Below are 20,623 nucleotides of genomic sequence, written 5' to 3'. Positions count from 1 at the left end.
TTGTCGCTTTGTGGGTTAAATGTAGGTGCTCAACCAATGCTGATTTTTTAGTGCTCTGTTGGAAATTTCAACATGAGAAGGTAAAGTAGTCCTAAGATTTCAGAAATTGATCAGAAAATAAGATTACAGAATATAAGTATGTACCTGAAATAATACAACTTAAATAGATTAACACATGCAGTAGCTATTTCGGTAAAGTTCATCATGGATAGGTTAGCCAAGGAGGACTTCAAGTGGTCTTCAGAGCATATTTGTATGGGATTGGGTCTTTTTTAACCTCCAAAGTTCCAGTCTGGGGTACTATGATTTTTAAGTATGCCACCACCAGATGGCAGTAATATGAAGTAATATAGAAGTTATTAGAACAGTTGATAGTTGTCTCATGTTCAAATTCAGATTTATAATTATTGTCACTATATTTTATACCAAATATGTTTTCTTAATTGAAATAGTGAAACTGTACATGTACATATTTTAAAGACATTTTAAAATACTATGGTATCTTTCATCAGAAAGTATTCAGGGGTATTTTGCTCTGTTAGAGAGGAATGGAATTCCCACTATCCCTTTTTACTATTCAGCATAGCTATTTATAATAATGGGAGTTAATTATCAGTCTCCTAGCAGTTTTTTCTTATCTGGGTAAAGAGTTATCTTGAAAGATTATTATAAAACTATTACAGTCCAAATTATAGAAAATAAGCTGTCTTTATTACTGATAAAAGACATCTGTGGGGCTTCTGCTTATTGTTGAGAAGACAAGATTTAGATGCAAGAATCAGTTAGAATAACTTAGGAAGTATTCATAATTTTAGGTTAAATATAATCAAATGCTAATACATACTATGGTTCTTAAAAATGAAGGATAAAGAATGTTACCTGGAGTTAAAGTTTCATGAAAGAGATGAAACTTGACATTTGGGTAGAGATTTGGCAATTTTGGAGGAGAGAGAATAGCATGAGGGAATATGCACAGTAAATGTTATTGGAAGAGGCAAATCAATCTTGCTACAGGTTATTCTTTTGCAGGGATGAGGAATTAAGTAATTGAGGGACTTTGAAAACTGGGATGAAGGCCTTAATCTTGGGTATTGGGAAGACTCTGGAGTGTCTTTAACATTGAGAGTGATATGAAGAAGATAGTGGTTTTTTGTTTGTTTTTTTAATTTGGCTGCGTCGGGTCTTAATTGCGGCATGCAGGATCTTTGTTGCTGCGTGTGGGATCTTTTAGTTGTGGCATGTGGGATCTTTAGTTGCAGCATATGGGTTCTAGTTCCCTAATCAGGGATCGAACCCTGGCCCCCTGCATTGGGAGCGTGGAGTCTTAGCCACTGGACCAGCAGGGAAGTCCCAAGAAGATAGTGTTTTGAGGAGAGGAAAGAGAGCAATTAAGATGCCATTGCAGTAGTTTAGTATACTGTGATGGCCAGAATTAAGATAATAGCTGTAGGGACTTCCCTGGTGGTCCAGTAGTTAAGACTCCATGCTTCCACTGCAGAGGGCACGGGTTTGATTCCTGGTCGGGCAACTAAGATCCCGCATGCTGCTAGGCGTGGCAAAAAAAAAAAGTGTTGTAGCATGAGGTATGGGTCTAGATATGGGAAAGAACCATCTGTAGGACTTGGTGGCAGGTTACAGATTGCAAAGGAAAGGAAAGAGCCAAAGATGACCGGAGAAAAAGGTGGTGCTGTTGATAAAAATTAGGACGCAGAAGAAGCAAAATCCTGTTTGAGAGAAATGGCTTTATTTATTTATTTAAATTTATTTTTGGCTGTGTTGGGTCTTTGTTGCTGCGTGCGGGCTTTCTCTAGTTGGGGCGAGCCAGGGCTACTCTTTGTTGTGGTGTGTGGGCTTCTCATTGCGGTGGCCTCTCTTGTTGCGGAGCATGGGCTCTAGGCGCATGGGCTTCAGTAGTTGTGGCACGCGGGCTCAGTAGTTGTGGCTTGCGGGTTCTAGAGCGCAGGCTCAGTAGTTGTGGCACGCGGGCTTAGTTGCTCCACGGCATGTGGGATCTTCCCAGACCAGGGCTCGAACCTGTGTCCCCTGCATTGGCAGGCGGATTCTTAACCACTGCGCCACGAGGGAAGTCCCGAGAGAGATGGTTTAAGACACAGTGAGTTTGTTTTTCATCAGAAGAAATATTTGAGAAATATAATTCACTTTTCCAGATAGTAAATTCTTATGGACTAAATTTCCTTACCCAGAAAATTTTCTTAATGGAAGCCTCTTCTGCCACAAAAGCCAGCTAGCGTCAGTGACCAGTGATTGCTTTATCCAAGTGTTTGAAATACACCACCCATTGGAGCCAGTTCCAGACTTTAACCATAGAATTGTGCCTGTTTTCCAGTCATCTTTTCAAGGCTTCAGACTTTCCTGAGGAAATACTTCTTGCAGTGCTTTTCTCAAAGTAATATGACTTTCCAACTCCTATACAACCCAGGTCCTCTGGTGACCTGTTCTGCTTTTTGGTGCAAATTACTATCTTTGGAGAGACTTGCATCAGTAGTGAAATACCACTATGGTGGTCTTAAATCTCCAAAGATGAGTGGTTGCATCAGAAAACAGCACCTTAAATTCCTCTGATCTTGTAAGGAGGTATAATTTAAGTGGCTACAATTGGGAACCCAAAACTCATTTAATGAACTGTGCCATAATAATAATAATACCATATTTTTGCAAATATAAAACCTCACATCTTCAAAACTCTGGATTTACTTATTAGCACATTTTTGGGTAGAGTTTTATAATAAGAAAGTTTTAGTCAGTATTTATTCATTTAATTATATACAAGTTCTAGAAGCTTTCCAGAACTTAAAATTTGTTTTTAATTCTGAATCAAGTTTTCAGTACACTGGTTTTCATAATAAAAGGTTTCATAACCAGACAGTATTACAAAAGTAAATGAGGTTTTTAAAGGCGATGTAAGGATTAGAGGTTACTGAGCCAAGATTTCTAGATGGGAGAGAAAATCATATCAAGCATAGACCAGGATCAAGTTTGCAGACAATCTGGAGATTCTGAACAAATCTCTGAAATCCAGTTGGTGTTCTATAGACTTGCCTATATAGACCAGTGAAGTTTAAGTGCAGACATGTAAGCCATCTGTTTAATTAACTACTCTAAAATTTTGCTGGGGTTTAGTGACAGACTTAGTCTTTGATTCCCAGACTTTTCCAGTTGAGGAAACTGAGGCACAGAGAGATCAGATAACTTGTCCAAAGTCATCCAGCTTGTATGTAGCACAGCTGGGATGTAGTAGTGGTGGTTATCTCTGGGTACTTTTTATTTTTCTTTATGCTTTTCTGTTTTTCAAATTTGCAGCAACTAACATTTATAATCTAAAGAGGCTTGGTTTTGTTTTTTTAAGAAAAACAGTGAGAATTATGTAGATATGTTGAAGGAATGGTTAACAGTTTTTAGTGACTAAAAACTGGTGTAAAGGAAGGGGAAATGGTCAGAAATGGCTTTATGCCTTACCTAGTCTCTTTATGACTGACCTAGTCTATTCCTAGGACATATCATCTAAATTGTCAGTAAATATTTAAATAAAATTACACACAATACTATTAAATTCATTCCTTTGTAAATAATAAAGCTAAATATTACATAAAACTTTTTAAAAAATTAAGCCTCTTTAAAGAACATTTTTAGATTTACAGAAAAATTGAGATAATACAGAGTTCCTGTATACTTCCCTCCCTTCTAAGTTCCTTCTAGTAAAATCTTGCTTTAGTGTGGTTACATTTGTTATAGTTAATGAACCAGTACTGATACATTATTAGCTTAAGTTCATATTTTATATTAAGGATTATTCTTTGTGTTGTACAATTATAGGTTTTGATGAATGTTTCCACCATTGTAGTATCATTCACTGCTCTAAAAATCCCCTCTGCTTCACCTATTCATCACTACTCCCTTACTTCCATCCCTCAAATCCCTGGCAACCACTATTCTATTGCCTTTATAAAAGTTTTCTGTTTTCCAGAATGTCATATATTTGGAATCATATAGTATGGAGTCTTTTCAGACTAGCTTCTTTCACTTAGCAAATATGCATTTAAGGTTCCTTCACATCTTTTCATGGCTTGATAGCTCATTTTATTTATCACTGAATAATATTCCATTGTCTGAATGTACTACAGTTTATTCAGTCACCTATTGAAGGACATTTTGGTTGCTTCTAGTTTTTGGCAGTTAGGAATAAAGCTCCTGTAAATAATTCTTGTACAGGTTTTTGTGTGGACATAAATTTTCGTCTCAATTGGGTAAATGTCTAGGAGTGTGATTGCTAGATCATATGGAAAGCTTTGTTAAAAAAACAAAAACAAAAACCTGCCAAGCTGTCTTTCAAAGTGGTTATCCTATTTTGCATTCCCACCAGCAAAAAAATAAAGAGTTGTTTCTCCACATCCTTACGAGGGCTTGGTATTGTCAGTGTTTTGGATTTTAGCCATTTTAATAGATGTGTAGGGGCATCATTGTTTTGATTTGCAGTTCCCGAATGACATATTATGTTAAGTGTCTTTTCATATGCTTTTTTGCCATCAGTATATCTTTGTTGAGATCTTTTGCCCATTCTTAAATTCCTTGTTTTCTTATCTTTGAGTTTTAAGAGTTCTTTTACACAATAGAATTGGCTTGTTGGGCTTGTGCTGGCTTTAGCACCAAGTGTGTCCTGTTTCAGAGGTGTGGTTACCTATAGAAACAAAAATGAAATTAATCAAAAGTATACTATTTTGAAGAATCACTCATAGTCAAAGTAAGAGAGTATTACAGTTTCTTTGAGTCTGATAATTGTGGGGGGGAAAAAGAATGGTGATGGTGCCAGAGAACTTTTTTTTTTTTTTTGTAGCTTTTTTTTGACAAGTATAGGTTGTATGGTTGAATGGGTGCCTACTTTTATTTCTACAGTGAATTTGAGGATTTCCCTTCTACCAATTTCATAAAAGTTTTATGAAATTAAAAGCTTTGTTTGATTAAATCGTTCTTTGTATTAATTTAGGTACCTCGTAGAACTGGGCTGTATCAAGCCACTCTGTGATCTCCTCACAGTCATGGACTCTAAGATTGTACAGGTTGCCCTAAATGGCTTGGAAAATATCCTGAGGCTTGGAGAACAAGAAGCCAAAAGGAATGGCACTGGCATTAATCCTTACTGTGCTTTGATTGAAGAAGCTTATGGTAAGATAGATTGTTTAATAGATGTCCTGAAATTATTTTTTTCCTTTTTCTCCATGCTTTTCTGGCTTGTCCACACCTGTCATTAGCAAACTCTTACAAAAAAGTTGTTCTCTTATGAGTAATATTTAGTATGCAGAATTGGAAAAGAAGATGCATTGTAGATGTGAAGAGAAGCAAGTACCCTTTTAAGTTGAGCCCTTTTTACACTGGGCTGTTAGGATCTTCCATTCCCTGACTCTGCTTGCCATTGTGGGTACTTTTGTATTCTTACTAGTCCATCTGAGCCTCAAGAGCATCCATATCTACTGTAGACAGCGCCCGACTCCACTCCTTTTCTCTTGTAAGATTTTAGAGTTCTGATTTTGAGTTGCATCCCCCAATTCCTGTGTTCCTTAAGTGTTCTTGACTGTAAAGGTTTCTAAGAGTTTCATTAGAAACAGTAGAGTCACTATCTGCCGTTTCGTTTCCTCATTCTTCCAATCTCAGTTCTAACTATACTCTTAATCACTGGTTTACCACTGTACTTTAAAGTTCCCTAAGTGATTTTAATGCATAGCCAGGATTGAAAACCACTGCTCTAGGGTTTTTTATTCCTAAAATTGGAATTAGGGATCATAGGGCACATTCATCTTCAAATTTATCAGATAATGCAGAATTGTTTTCCAAAATGACTTTAACAGTTTACCATTTTTTAAAGGCCTGATTATAAAAACTATATTCCTGCTTAGTGTAAGAAATTTTGAAAGTATGAAAAGACAAATGTTCCTCTACCCAGATCTTTTGCCATAGAAGTTTTGTTAATTTTTGGATGTGTGTATATATATATATATATATATATATTAATATGGATACATATATGAATATGTATTTTTTTCTTTTGAGCAATGTTAACATTTATTTCCAGTATCGCTGTAGCAGTTAGATTGCTTATGGCTATAGGTAAAAGAAAGCCTAGCTCAGATGTGCTTGAACTTACTAAAGGGAGGAGTATGTGTTGGCTGATTGTTCTGGTTAGACTTCTTAGTTTAAGCAATAGAAATTGATTCTGATTGATTTAAGGATATTACACATTTGTTGAAATGATATTGGATAGCTCAGAGCCTAGGTAGATAGAACCAGAGCAAAGAATAAATTAGGCCACAGACACAGTCCCATAGGAGAACTTCTGTTCCTGGCCTTGGGCATAGGATGATGTGACTGTTATGGAAACGGCTGCTTCTGGGGACTGGCTGTTTCTTGCACACACGTTTAAGATGTCAGTTTGCAACAGTATTATTCAGATGTAATCCCAGCAATATTTTCTATGTTGCTGCAAGATGCTTATGAGATATAGAGAATCTTCCTTTTATGTCAAGAAAAGAGACATGGCAAAATATAGTTTTATTAGAATTTCCAACAGATATACAACAGATTTTTTTCTTAATTCTTCATTCTAGGTCTGGATAAAATTGAATTCTTACAGAGTCATGAAAACCAAGAGATCTACCAGAAGGCCTTTGACCTTATTGAGCATTACTTTGGGACTGAGGATGAAGACAGCAGCATTGCACCCCAGGTTGACCTTAGCCAGCAGCAGTACATCTTCCAGCAGTGTGAGGCGCCTATGGAAGGTTTCCAGCTTTGAAGCAATACTCTGCTTTCATGTCCCCGTGTCAGACCAGGCTACCCAGTCAAGTCCTCTTGTGGAGCCCACAGTCCTCATGGAGCTAACTTCTCAAATGTTTTCCATAATACTGTTTGCGCTCATTTGCTTGCCTTGCGCACCTGCTCTCTTACACACATCTGGAAAACCTCTGGCTCTCTGTGGTGGAATACCCTTCTAATAAAAGGGTAACCAGAACGGCCCACTCTCTTATGGAAAACCCTAGGCTTTGGAGATCCGCACTTATATATTATAGAGTCATGGGAATATACACATAATAATGTGGCTCCCTTTTTTTTTTGTGGGGGAAAAAAGAGGACTCCTCATTCCCTTTAATGTGGGAAAAAATACTGACATTAAAAGATGAGACTAAACCTTTATCTTGAATTTCACACAACTACTTGCAACAAGGGAGATGTTTAGACCTGTTGTGTACTTCAGAGTACTTTTCATGAGTTCTTCCACAGTGAACCCTTGGATTACCTGGTGGCTTTTTCTAGCCAAATTTGCATTAATCCTTACTGAGATTGGATGGTTTTCTTTCCTCTGTTGGCGCCATTCTCCACAGATATTCAACCATCCGCTCCCTCACCTTCAGCCTTCAGTGAATGTGCTTTCTAGTTGTCAGGAATGCTGAAGAATTAACACTTTGACTCTTAAATGTGATACTGGTTTGAAGATTCCCTTAGAGCAAAAAGGAGAGGGGCACATATTAATTTGTATGGCTATTGCTTCTCTTTGGTCTTATGTGTCTTAGGATTTGGAAGTGGTTCAATTCTAATGCTGGTATGAAGATTTAGAATCCTTAGTGATCGAAACCGTATCCTGTAATTCAATAAACAAGTTAAAAACAAATAGAAAAAAAAAAAGCCCTCTGATTTTCCCAAACTTAACCAGTGTGACTAGAGGCTGTGTTTCTGCATTAAAACAAATGTTTCAGGCTTTGTGGTCCTGATCAAGGTCCTCATTAAATTGGAGTTCACCCTAGGTGCTTTTCCTCTCTGTGACTGGCAAGTAACACATGCTTTTAAAGGTTACTTAGGGAATTCTTTTTTTTCCCCTTAGTTGGGTGCAGCTGGATTCTAATGTATTCATGCTGCACATAAGTAGCATCCTTATCTTAAATAACCATCTTCTGGACATGACCTGTTTAACCCAAATAAGGGCAGTGATCTTCTTCTTATAACCTCATTGTTCCCTAATCATTTCATTTCATCTCCTACTAGTACTACCCAGTCAAGTCCCCTCCATAAAATAAAAACAGTTCTACCTTCTGGCTCATTTAATGATGACTGCAATCTCTACCTGCAAATGGCGCTTCCAGTACTGTCTTCAGTGATCCACATTTGTGCCCAGACTGGAATGAAAAAATAAGCTTAATTGCCAAGAGAACTGCAACTGAGTTCAATACGACTTCTTGGTGCTAGTTGGCCATCTTGACTCAATGTTGGGATATACTATCAGAGAAGATTTTTTGTTGATGTGCTGTTCAAAATGAATTCTGAAGGAAAAGTTGCTCACTTTTTCAGAGAATATCCTTTTATTAAACCTCTTTAATTTTGTCCTCTTCTAGAATTCATTATAACCCCAAAGCGTAACTATTTGGAAGTTCCCCTGACAAGCTGTTATATCTCTGGTAAATCCTGCTGAACTTTAGGGACATTCAGAGCTTTCATACCTCATCATGTTATTTAAGCAGCCAACTTATGTGATCTGATTTAAACTTTAAAAAATCCACTTCATTCAAAGTAGAAAGATACAAAGACAGAGGACATTTATCAGCCAAGCGTGTGATGCATTTTTTGCATCTAGTCTGTAATTGTGTCTGTGCTCTGGATGGATACCGTCTGATGTCTGTCTGTTATTGATGGAGCAGCCACTGCAAAACTAGTCAACTCCCATCTATAACTGTTACTTTTTCTAGTGCTGCTTTGTGCTGAAAGAACATTTTAGTTTACTGCACTTGACCTGTAAAAGACTTTGATCCTTTGTAATTTTAGGGACAAATTAGGTGGTTAATTTAAAGAAAAACTTTCAATGTTGCCTTTATATCACATTAAAATATAACTTCTTTCAGAAGGGTAATAGAAACACTGATTCATAGTAAAAATCTTTTTAGCTTTGACTTTTTCGTGGCTGAGTTTTTTTAAATTGTAAATTACTGGTAACACATCATTTCTCTAGGATGTTTTAAATCATGTACCTTCTATTGGATAATTTAAAAAATTTCGTTTTGATAAACCAATTTGAATGGAAAAAATATAAAACAAAATTGTTTCCCCAAGTTAGCAAGAAGAGCATACATTGGGAATTTTTGCTAGCAGTTGCAGGTGTCTCAATGAATTAATTAAAACAAAGAAAGTCCATTTAACTAATGTCTATTTTCTGTCTAAAACAAGAGGAATTTATCTTGCTCGTGTCCTAGAAGTTCATGAGCCATGAGATACGAGCTAATTTTTTTTTTTGCAACGAATTTTTTTAAATATAAAAGTTGGAATTGATTAAAAGTTAAATCCCAGCATAACTGTTGTAACTGATAAAGCAGCCTTTTTGGTAATAGAATGACATTTAGGAGGTAGCTGTTGTCCTGTTTTTAGTTCTCTACCTGGCAGATTATATCAGTTTAGTTTCAGTTTATTGTATAATCTTATCACTAAGATGTTACTTATTACAAAAGCATGCTAATTTCAACACAGGAAAACTCTTCTGTAGTTTAATATATGCTGATGGGGGGTGGGTGGGAAGTGGCTTGATTTTACTTTCCTCTCCTTTTCTTCCTCCTCCAAACTTTCAAAGTGTATTCTTTGAAATGAGAACTTTAGTGGGAAAAAAATCATTGATAACATTTGGGATGTAAAGGCACTCTGTATCTGAAGGACCAGCAGGTATATAACAGCCAGATTGAGAGACACCAAGAAAGGTAAAGATGATAGATACGAAGAATGGTGAGAATTAGGAGACAGAGTTCTCCATGGAACACTTTTAATTCATGTTGTCACTAAGTAATTAGAACGCTTTTAAACTGAACTTGTATCAGCTATACTGTTTTTGAAAATTCTATTGCCCTAGGATAGTTCCTTCCATCTGCCAGATAAAGCTGAATGGGCTCGGGGTCATTTTTCATCGTTATTGTTACAGATATAAACTTTAACAGTTATCCCATAATAAATCTGAATTATTCCAGATTGTTGCTGACTTTGCATAAGAAAAAATATGTAGTATATTTTATTAATCAAACTTTGTCAACTATCCTTTGTTGTACATGGCCACCCACGGGCAACTATGAATTTACTTCTCTAGTGCTAAATAAATATTTCAGTTATTTAATACCCCAATTTGGGGTTGCATTATGAAAGAGTTTTCCTCAGGTTGAAGAATTTTTCTTTCTCGCTAATGAATTTTGTGAACATTTTTATATCAATAGGCAAGTCATTATAGCTGTTGTTAAGGGCTTGGGGCTTTTTACATATATTAGAAATTGTGATGTCTAAGGGTGATTTTCACTAAAGAAAAGGGATCCACTTTTAGAAAGAGGTATTATTTGCTTTTCGTATTTATTTACTATGTTCTACCTCCTACATTCCAAAATTTGCTCATTTGCAGAGACAGGTATACCTATATATGGAAGTCTCAAATCTGAATTTTTTGCCATCTGAAGTTAACAGAACCATTTTCTTCTGTTGTGAGGTGAGCAGAGTGAATATATATCTACCCAGCTGAGAAATATTCTTGGCTATCTTTTTCTATCATCAAAAGTTAAAGTTACATATATATCTTTAAGAAGCTAAAGTAATTGAAGGCAGATATAGTACTACTAGTACAGTAAGTCTGCTCTAACTTGGAGAATATTCTATAGCATGCTTTATTGTCAGAAAAGGATAGGTAGTAACAATGGGTACCAGAGCATCAGAAGAATGTGTGATAAAGTAAAATAAATATTATATGCTGATTCTAAAAATATCAGATTGCTACTGGACATAAAATTCATCTGGAAGTTTGGGGTAAGAAGAAAGGATTAAGGGTAGATGAAGTTCCATTCTGTTTTCAGCTAGGGGTAGACAAGGAAGTCCCAGTCTGTTTTCCTACAGGTCACATAAAGGCAACTAGTCTATTTGAACCACTGTTGTGTTCCAGGTGCCTGACTAAGTGAGGGCTTTCACTTTTCTCTCATTTAATCCTTCAACTGCTCTTTGAGGTGGATAATTGTCATTATGTTACAGTGACAAAATCAACACTTAGGAGAATTTACTTTGCCTCAAGGTCACAGCCCTTGAACACTGTCTAAAGGTGGGGAAAAGCCCTGCAGGTTGTGTGTCTTGAAGAAAGCAGCAGTCACAGTGGTGGTGTTCTGTGCCAAGAATTCCCAGAACAAGACACCGCAACCACAGCGGGGCCAACTCTTGTTTTGTTGGGCCATTCTTTCTTGTTCTTCCTTATCAGTCCCCTTGAAATGACTAAATCAGGTATGAATTGCTTTTAGGTTACATAATCTGGAGTGTAGACCCTCTCAGTCCAAACATCTTTCCCCTTCTGTGGTGCTAAAATTCTGTATGACCTGACAAGTTAAAAATAATATATAAATGATTGATTTTGAGTTTAGTAGCATAATGGCTAAACTCAGAAACATGTTCCATTCAACAAACTCAAATGTAGGAAGTACTGACAGAGAGGGAAAGGCTTTGGAACAAACAATGCTGCCATAGAAAGCAGTGCCATCCATGGATGTGAATTTAACACAGCTTACTTCCTAAAGGAGTGTCAACACAAGGAGTGTCCAAAATTTTAAAAAATGACCTTTTAATGTATGTTGTTGAGTATGTTCTGCTTACCTCGTCATTTTGACCACTCTATGTCCTTTTTCAAAGTGTTCTTACACTTTGATTTGGAATGGTTCTAATGATTCTTTGTACTTGAATGTGGTTGGTCAGGCCATGGATGAGTGCCTTGCACACAGTAGACATTCAATAAATATTAAATGACTGAAGGAATGTGCATCTATGTGATATTAGTAAAGGGTACTTGGTTACCAAAGAAGGCTCAAAGGAATTCCTTTATGCTGCTGTTTGAAACAAGGATTAACAACTCTTTAGTGTCTCAAAATTTAAGTGCTTTATATGTAGTTCCCTTTCAGGAGACATAATTTGACCTGAAGTTTACAAAAGCAAACGCTGTCATAACACAGGTTTGTTATATTAAAACAAAAACAAAAAACCTATGCCTTCTGAGAAAAGTTAATGGGTATATTTTACAGGGTAACTAATATATAATCAACCCCATGTTTATATATACACCAGAAATAGCTCATCAGTCTCTTCTGGCATACTCTAAGAAGAAAAAATTTTTTTGCCAATTATATCCAACCAATGTGGAAGTGGTGGTTGCCTTACGCTATTAAATAGAGATTTTTCATTTTTACACATTGTATGTATTGCTGCATGAGAATACTTTCTTTATACATTCTTCCAATTTAAGTGACAAATCAGTAGAAACAGAAAGATGTATTTATTCATTCTGTGATTGCTTCTCTACCATTTTTGAGAGATTCCACTGACCAGGTACTTTTTCTGAAAACAAAACAAAATCTTAAAACAGTCTCAGTTCCTGCAGACTACACTGTTATCCATAGTACACAATTGTAGGGTTTACAAATTTATTAAAGCTAGCTTAGATGACTGTTGGCCCCTATTTCATTTGCCATTTTGAAAAAAAGTATTTTTCTAATTTTAAAATCAATAATGGTCATTTCTGTGATCTTGAATGTTTTTCCAAAGAATGAAATTACTCTAAATTCCTTTATCTATATACCCACTTAACCTGAGGAAGCCAAAGGAGCCCAGCAGGTGTCCACAATATGGAGCACTGCCCTATCTAAAACACTTGGCCCCAGCATTATTTATGGGTAAGGAGAAAATAGAAACCCAGAAGACCACAGTGGTGGGCAGAGATCTGGGCAGGCTGGAGTGCAAATTAGCATACAAAGAGTGTAGAATCTTCCAAGATTAACTTCTGATAATGAGGAGAGCCCTCTTGGGAAGTCCACACTTACTGTTCTGGTTTGCTGGGGGCAGTCCCAGTTTTTAAATCAACACCTGTTAATTATTTTAGTGCCCCGTTTCACTTTAAAAAAGTCTCAGTTTAGATAAATTGCATGGCTACCCCATATTTAGCCCAAAGAGATGCTTGTATATTTAAATTGCTAGTGGTCTTAAGCAACTGGGTATGTATAGAGTTCTATTATGCCTGATTTTTGAGGTCTGGATTTGGTAATCAGTTGCTACGAAGGACGTCAGTCAAGTTGTTCCTTAGTATAGGAATCACTCCCAGGCCGTGTTTAAGGTCTGACACACATACCCACCTTCCACCAATTTTTTTAGAATTAAAAAAATGACCCATTTGTGGCAATATTTCTTACAATTGCAACTTTACTGGGTGGCAAGGAGAATAAACCTTTCAACCACAGATGAGACTTTCAGTTCTAAAACTTCTATGGGAAATTTAAAGAAACTTTAATGGGAGAGAAACTTCCAAATCACCTATCTGGTGAAGATTAAAAGTAGCAAAAATACAAATCATTAAAAACGGTACCGAGTAAGGAATTTTGCTTGAGAGCCCCAAATGCAAATCTCTAGTTACGGTTTCAGCCACTGTGGATTTACTTGTATCAGTATTCCCTATTCCTACACACTCCACAGTTGTGACGCTCCCCTCCGCCCAAGGAAGTAAACTAATGCTTTGTCCTAATCCATACAGACTACAGTATTAGGACTACATGTTAGTATTAGAACATGACTTATGAATAAAGATTTAACTAGTTATGTTCATAGCTGTTTCTTTACACGAGTTCCTGATGCTATTCATAAAAACACTGCAGACACCAAGAAATGAATTTTAATACTGAAATCTCTCAAATTTTGGGAAAATCTGACGCAAAATCATTTCTGGATATTTCTGTCAACACATTCTTAATTGTGTGCCCCCTCTCCCCCTCATGCTTGTGGTATTTCTAGTGGGCTAAATATACTCCAGTACCAACACCCATCTTAGCCCTCAGACCATGTGTTTACCTTGTCTAATTGCCTTTCTTTACTCTGTGTTGGAAAAATACAGATTTACTTATATTCTTTGAAACAAAGCCTATGCTTTGTTCTGTGAAGTGCTTTTAAATTTATTTTTTAATGAGTTATTTAGACTGTTTCTAAGCTTCCCAGTAAAAATCACTCTAACCCTGGCAAATGGGAGGAGGAAAGGAGAGGGAGGAGGTGGAGTTTAATGAGATTAAGATAATGTATAAAAATGGATGCTTCAAACCATTTTAAAGATGCTCTTCCCATTCTCAGCACCACATTGTGTTTATACTGTTAATTTGCACTAGCTAAGACAATTCCTGTCTAAATTCCAAACTAGAGTAGTAGGGTCTTTAAGTAATGAGGTTTTTACAGTTTATTCTAGGTGATCTAGTTATGCTGTTGTGCCTTATAAAAGCAAGACTTTAAATTATCCCCAGTAAGTATACGACAGGAGACCCTTGGTTTCCAAATGCTTTAATTGGTGACTGACAGAAAACATCCTGAGACACATTTGCGTCTTCACTTCAACTGGCTACCAGGAAAACCTTTCAAACAACACTAACAGCCTCTCTTGGGCACTCTTTATTGCGCATTTACGATCGACTCTCCCTATATGTGGGTTACACATCCTCACATTCAACCAATCACAGATCAAAAATCTTCCCCCCAAAATCCTTAAAGTTCCAAAAAGCAAAACTTTAAATTGCTTCATCCTAGCAACTATGTACATAGCATTTATATTGTATTAGGTATTGTAAGTAATCTAGAGATGATTTAAAGTATAGGGAAGGATGTGAGTAGGTTATATGAAAATACTCCAGCATTTTATACAAAAGACTTGAGCGTCCAGTGGATTCTGGTATGATGTGTGACGGGGCGGGGGGGAGGGTGTCGTGGAACCAATTCCCTGTAGATGCCAAGGGACAGACTATACAGGATTGGAGAAACTAGTCAGGCTTCCATTTTTGGTAAACTTATTCTTGTTTAAAGAGTAATTTACACCTGAAAAGCATCTATCCTTCACATATTTCGCAGCCACTAATCATTTCTTAAAAGTAGGGAGGGCTGGCTAAAGCCTAGTTACGAGTAACCTTACACATTTCTTACCCCATTCCACCTTTTCCGTTCCAAGCACCTATGCAGATCTGAACTTTCCTTGTCTTTGGAAATTTAAACCATAAGGAAGTGCTAAGACAAACGTCTGCTCATTCCCCCTGGCACTACCATGTCGGGCTACCTGGGCACTGGCCTTTAAAGGCCCCTAACACATATTCTTTATCCTTCCCGAAACGTTTAGGAAACACTTTTTAAATCAGAAGTCTTACAATCTGGGCGTAAATTTAGCTACGTCCCCCTCGCCTACTTGCAGCCTTTAGTACCCGCCACTAGGCTCTACACCACAGCAGGTGGAGGAGAACAGAATGAAAGCCACCTGTGCAGCCGGAGCTTACGCAGAGTCATCGGCGCTGGGTGGGCCCCGGTCTGCTAAAAAACGCGCGGTCTGAGCGCCTTACATCCAAATGCGGGCTTAACCCTGCAGCTACGGGCATCGCAAAATTCAGTCCGTTCTCGTCACACGGTTTCCAAAAAGTAATGAATGTTCTTCGAAATACTCACTGCTTCCCACGCTAGCCAGTGAGGTATCGTAGAAGCCTTGTTCATTCTCCCTCAGGCCCAAGAACGCAGCCCACTGCTCGCGCGTGGAGGGCAAGGGTACAGAAGGCCGGAAGAAAACCTCAGGACTTTCTTTTGCGCAAGCGCAAGGGGGCTTCCCCCACAAGTCACCTCGGTTCGGAAGTGGTGGTGGAAGGGGCACCCTCTGCGCATGCGCCCGGCTGTGCTGCTCCCGCGTTAGTTCGCTACGCAGCGGTGTGGCGAGTGAGCCGCAGGCCTGGACCTCAGGGAACCGAGCCCACGCAGGTTTTCGCTTAGCTTCTGAAATCTGTTTAAAGCGGTGATTCATTCATGCTCAAGTAGAGTACCTAAAGTCTGGCGGGTAGGGGTGCTCAGTAGTCTCAAACATTTCAGAGCTGGGGGGAGGAGCGGTGAGAAATACTTTCTGTAGATTCCCACCCCCCCTCGCCCCACCCCTCCGCGTGCAGCTTTGGACCGCTTTATACATTCGCAGAATACCCAGCAGTAATACCTTACTTGCCGACAGCGCACAGGACCCTTTTAATAGTATTTCTCAAGTATTTGTTTACAGAGGAAGAAGCGAGGAAAAACTGAAGCGGTCCAAGCCGTGCTGCTGTATCAGTGTATATTGTAGTTTAAAAACGATCCAGAAATTGTCACTAAAAGACCGTTTTTTAGTTTGTTGATTTTTTTTTTTTTTTGAGTCCGATGTTTTTTATCTTCATTTTACTGGACAGAAGGGCCAAAATACTGGCTGCCTGGTTCAGGACCGGACATCTATAGCCAGCCTACAGACTTGGAGCTTCAGAGTCATGACTACAAAGGAGTCAGGAGGTGCCAAAGCAGAGTCGGCTCTCTCTTCATCAGCCAATCCGAGCAAGCGTGTGTCTGAAAAACCAAACTATGCTCTGAAATTTACTCTGGTGGGACATACGGAAGCAGTATCATCAGTTAAGTTTAGTCCTAATGGAGAATGGCTGGCAAGTTCTTCTGCTGATAAAGTAATTATAATTTGGGGCGCCTATGATGGAAAACATGAGAAAACACTTAAAGGACACAATTTGGAAATATCAGATGTTGCCTGGTCATCAGATTCTGGTCGTCTTGTTTCTGCCTCAGATGATAAAACTCTAAAGATTTGGGATGTGAGATCTGGAAAATGTTTGAAAACGCTTACAGGGCACAGTGATTATGTTTTTTGCTGTAATTTCAATCCACCATCTAACCTCATCATTTCAGGATCTTTTGATGAGAGCATGAAAATATGGGAGGTGAAAACAGGAAAGTGCCTTAAGACTTTGTCTGCTCATTCCGACCCAGTTTCTGCTGTTCACTTTAATTGTAGCGGGTCCTTGATAGTGTCAGGTAGCTATGATGGTGTCTGTCGAATCTGGGATGCTGCATCAGGTCAATGTTTAAAAACACTTGTTGATGATGATAACCCTCCTGTCTCTTTTGTAAAATTTTCTCCAAATGGTAAATATATTCTCATTGCAACTTTGGACAATACTCTTAAACTATGGGATTACAGCAGAGGCAGATGCCTGAAGACATATACTGGTCACAAGAACGAGAAATACTGCATATTTGCCAGTTTTTCAGTTACTGGTGGAAAGTGGATTGTGTCTGGTTCAGAGGATAACCTGGTTTACATTTGGAACCTTCAGACTAAAGAGATTGTACAGAAATTACAAGGCCATACAGATGTCGTAATCTCAGCAGCTTGTCATCCTACAGAAAACATCATTGCATCAGCAGCATTAGGAAATGACAAAACAGTTAAATTATGGATGAGTAATTAAACCCTTTAGAAATCAAGTAGTAGAGTCAAATCGGCCAAAAAAAAAAAAAAAAGGTTAGGTATTATAAAAGATGGTTTCCTCTCAATTTTGGAATGGTTTTGTATTTTTTTTAAAACATTGCCTTGAATTACAAGATTTTAAGACCTCAATTTGCAAAGCAACACAGTTGGAAAAGCAAGTCTAGATCCCAGGGCTTCTGACTTTAATCTTGAGGTCTGTTATTAATCTCTTGTGTCTGTCCTTGAGCAGATTCTCATTCTGTTCCTCTCAGTGACTATTCTAGAGGATCACTGTATTTGACAAAAATTTAGAAGGCTCACAAGACAGGATGACTGATTAAATGAGGGTAGCAAGGGAGTCTGGAATAACGCCAGGGTATTTGGTTTGGGCGAGCAGATGAATTAAGAGAATAAGCCTAGGATGGTGGTGGATTGGAGATTTATGTCAGATGCCACTCACACACTTTAAGTGATAGCCTACACGATGGGACGTGAAATGGTCCATGGAATCAAGTTTGTAAATTGGGAAAAATAAGCAATGGTTGTGTTTGTTCTGAGAGTCTAAAAGTTTTAAGTTTTTATCAAAATAAAAAGTAAAAATAAACCAGAACAAAATTATAAAGGCATTTTACTGAAGGACCTCTCACTACCTCAGACTGCCCTCTCCTGATTCTCAGGGCAAGCTCAATGTCTGTATGAGGCTGCTCTCTTTCAGTAGCTCTGACCTAACCCTACCCATGCTACAGACTCAGTTCAGAAAATCACCACTTTGTGTAACCATCACTGGCTGCCTGCCTGACAGCTAAATTCACTTTTCTTGCTTCTTGCTATAGCTTCTGTTATAAAATTCAAAATATATCATCATTTACCAATTTGTGTTGTAATGGTTTCATGGGCCATGTGTCTGGTAAACTATGAGCTCTGCGGAGTCAAGTATGTTTTATTTATCTTTGTATTCTCACTTTTTGTATATAGGAGGGACTCAAGTAATGTTTGATGAATGACAATGAATTATACCACCATCACAACTTCATTCCTTACCTGCTTTCAATAAGTTTTCGGAGTCAATTCCCTATACTGTTACTTTTGTTGATTAAAAGTATCTAACCATAGCCTCACATGTTAACTTTATTCAAACAGGGCTTACAGGAAATATAAAGTGGAAAATGTTTTCTGCCCATTTTACCTATAGAGACATGATAAACATGAAAAAATAATCTAGGAATTAAGCAAAACATAGTACAATGATCACTTAATTGAAAGTAGGTATTATAGAATACAAAAGAAGACGGTTTTGCCCTTGTTGCTTTTAATAGTGCTCATGAAATATTTGCTTGACAAGTTGTAAGCAATATAAGATAGTAGAGTTACTAGTAGGTGAGTGACTGCTAAGAAGTTAATAAGTGAGGGTACTGGGAGAAGTGGGATTAGATAGGGGCAGGTCCTAAATACTGGTCATGAAATTTATATTTAACCCAAAAAGAGGTAGTCACTATAAGTTATTGAATAGGAGAGTTGACACAAAATGAGAAATGATTATATAAATTCTTGCTGCATGGTAGCATTTTTGAGCTTTGACTTAATCATACATTTTATTACAATATATCTCCAAGATACAACACTTTAAAATGCTTCTTTAGAAGTTAAAAATGGTATTGTTCTATGAAGAAAGATAATACACTTTTAAAAAGAAGTACATTAGATTTTACCCATATTTAAAACCCATATTTAGATAAGATGTAACATGTGTTCCAAAATAATCAAGAAAAACTAATCTGCTAAAATGTATACAAAGCAATGCTTTTTGATGATAAATTTGCAAGTGATAAAAATCGAAGAGCTTGATATCTAAAATGAAGCTAAGGTCACAGTACTGTGAAGTATATAGACAGACACAATTAACATCATCAGATAGATTATGAAGCTGTCGGTAGAGTGGTGCATTACATTTTACCGAGTATTTTATTAAACCAAATTCCCAAACAGCTGCATATATTACTTTTTAATCTGCTATAACCCTCTGAAGAGAACCAGCAGGTTGGGATGTTTATGCGGACCTGCCATCCGTTAATACTATTGAAGCACATGAGAATAAATGAAATACTTAAATAGAAACCAGCATCCATACCTAAGTGTGAGACAACCTGGCACCCTCGTCGAACTGTAAATAAGATACATACCAGATGCAAATGCTTATTTTTCAACACTAATTTAATAAGAAAATGCATTTGATAGATTTTCATAACGGAGAAATTTAGTGTAAAGGCAGAAGGAAAAGGACCGGTTGGGAATTGTAAGCCATGGAGCAGAAGAGGTGACTGTGCTGGCCCCAAGCAACTCCATGGCGCTGGGATTTCAAAATCCTCAGAAACTTGTGGCCAGACCTCCATCATCACCTTGCCGGGACTTTTTCAAAGACTGTTCTCCTAAAAGCCTCTGTCTACCAGCACGCCTGACAAAGGCATAGTGTGGTCTCGCTGCTTCCCAGGGCTCTTGAGAAACACCAGGGCATTTGGGAAGGTTAGCGCTCCAACGTGCACCTGGGCAGTGTACTCAGCTGGCCCTCCTTATCGCTTCAGAAATGAGGACACAGAAGAGAGAAATGCAGAACTAGAAACCATTTGGCTTCCGGGGAGATGTCACTTTGGTAATGGGAATTAAAGTAAGATACGGGACCTGACTCTCTAAAGAAGAGTTAATATTAAAGTTCAAGTAAGTTGTCTCACTTTTCATTCTTTCATTTTCTCAAAAAAGCTGAGGCTGCATTTAACCTGGATCAAAGCCGTAAAATATAGACAAGTCATTTCTTTAAGAAAATTTATTTGTAGCTCTAGAGCAGAATTAGGGAACTCATACCACATTCATTTTAATAAGGCCTGTTACTGCAACATTGTTTCTAGATTTTCAAAATCCAGCCAACATGGATATCTCTGCTACTCTGTTTTGGCCTTCACAGCAGCTTCTTCTCTCAGACGAGCTTTCTTTTCTAGGTTCAGGCTTGTTAAAGACTCGTTTCTTTTGGCAGCCTAAAGTGAAACCAATTTGAACAAGTGATTATTTGTGCTGGTTTGGGGAGGATGTCACTGCACTGACGCCAGCAGGCTGACGCGGGAAGTACAGGCATGGAAGGGTCGGCTGCGGGGCTCCGGGCACAGCAGCCCCTGCTCGCGCCTTCTGCCTCCTCTGATCCTTCCTAGGACAGCAGCTCACACACTCAAGCACAAGAGAAATGCCACACCTCTACCTTCTCTTCCTTTCTGGCCTCCTTTCTTTAAATCTTCCAGCCTCTCTTCTCCC

At 38.0% G+C, this 20,623-nt stretch overlaps 4 protein-coding genes across 8 annotated transcripts in view; 2 read left to right on the top strand and 2 right to left on the bottom strand.

Annotated features, from left to right (window-relative positions):
- Nucleotides 1-11,807, top strand: part of KPNA1 (karyopherin subunit alpha 1) — a 76,508-nt gene extending 64,701 nt beyond the window's left edge. Inside the window, exons 13-14 of the mRNA XM_082394931.1 lie at nucleotides 5,003-5,181; nucleotides 6,618-11,807. Coding sequence (XP_082251057.1) covers nucleotides 5,003-5,181; nucleotides 6,618-6,805 — 367 coding nt within the window. The 3' untranslated portion in view covers nucleotides 6,806-11,807. The remainder of the gene's footprint in view (nucleotides 1-5,002; nucleotides 5,182-6,617) is intronic.
- LOC309630125 (uncharacterized protein) lies at nucleotides 1,723-15,853 on the bottom strand (the record flags this gene model as incomplete). 4 transcript variants are annotated; one of them, XM_082395003.1, is made up of 3 exons in its annotated part: nucleotides 1,723-4,696; nucleotides 8,129-8,180; nucleotides 15,508-15,853. In XM_082395003.1, 3 exons carry the CDS (start codon nucleotides 15,851-15,853, stop codon nucleotides 4,693-4,695), a joined length of 402 nt encoding a protein of 133 aa, XP_082251129.1. In that variant the 3' UTR covers nucleotides 1,723-4,692. The 4 variants fall into 4 exon arrangements, 2 of the variants coding, with proteins under 2 accessions (XP_082251129.1, XP_082251128.1); XM_082395002.1 differs by lacking the exon at nucleotides 1,723-4,696 and adding an exon at nucleotides 7,314-7,648; XR_014245428.1 differs by lacking the exon at nucleotides 8,129-8,180 and having other exon boundaries at nucleotides 15,508-15,616.
- On the top strand, nucleotides 15,744-20,048 carry WDR5B (WD repeat domain 5B). Of its 2 annotated transcripts, none has more exons than XM_082394982.1 (2): nucleotides 15,744-15,810; nucleotides 16,263-20,048. In XM_082394982.1, exon 2 carries the CDS (start codon nucleotides 16,338-16,340, stop codon nucleotides 17,325-17,327), a length of 990 nt encoding a protein of 329 aa, XP_082251108.1. In that variant the 5' UTR covers nucleotides 15,744-15,810; nucleotides 16,263-16,337; the 3' UTR covers nucleotides 17,328-20,048. The 2 variants fall into 2 exon arrangements, with proteins under 2 accessions (XP_082251108.1, XP_082251107.1); XM_082394981.1 differs by having other exon boundaries at nucleotides 15,748-15,886.
- An 81-nt stretch (nucleotides 20,049-20,129) lies between these two features.
- FAM162A (family with sequence similarity 162 member A) overlaps nucleotides 20,130-20,623 on the bottom strand; it is a 35,359-nt gene continuing 34,865 nt past the window's right edge. Inside the window, exon 5 of the mRNA XM_082395004.1 lies at nucleotides 20,130-20,352. Coding sequence (XP_082251130.1) covers nucleotides 20,260-20,352 — 93 coding nt within the window. The 3' untranslated portion in view covers nucleotides 20,130-20,259. The remainder of the gene's footprint in view (nucleotides 20,353-20,623) is intronic.

Source organism: Balaenoptera borealis, assembly GCF_965194805.1.
Source record: "Balaenoptera borealis genome assembly, chromosome: 5".
NCBI classification, from domain to species: Eukaryota; Metazoa; Chordata; class Mammalia; order Artiodactyla; family Balaenopteridae; genus Balaenoptera; species Balaenoptera borealis.
The sequence above is the reverse complement of the archived record's forward strand: the minus strand, read 5'-3'. Positions and strand labels throughout refer to the sequence as shown.

Coding starts and splice junctions, on each gene's coding strand:
- WDR5B (XM_082394982.1), top strand. CDS start 16,338: ATGACTACAAAGGAGTCAGGAGGTGCCAAAGCAGAGTCGGCTCTCTCT.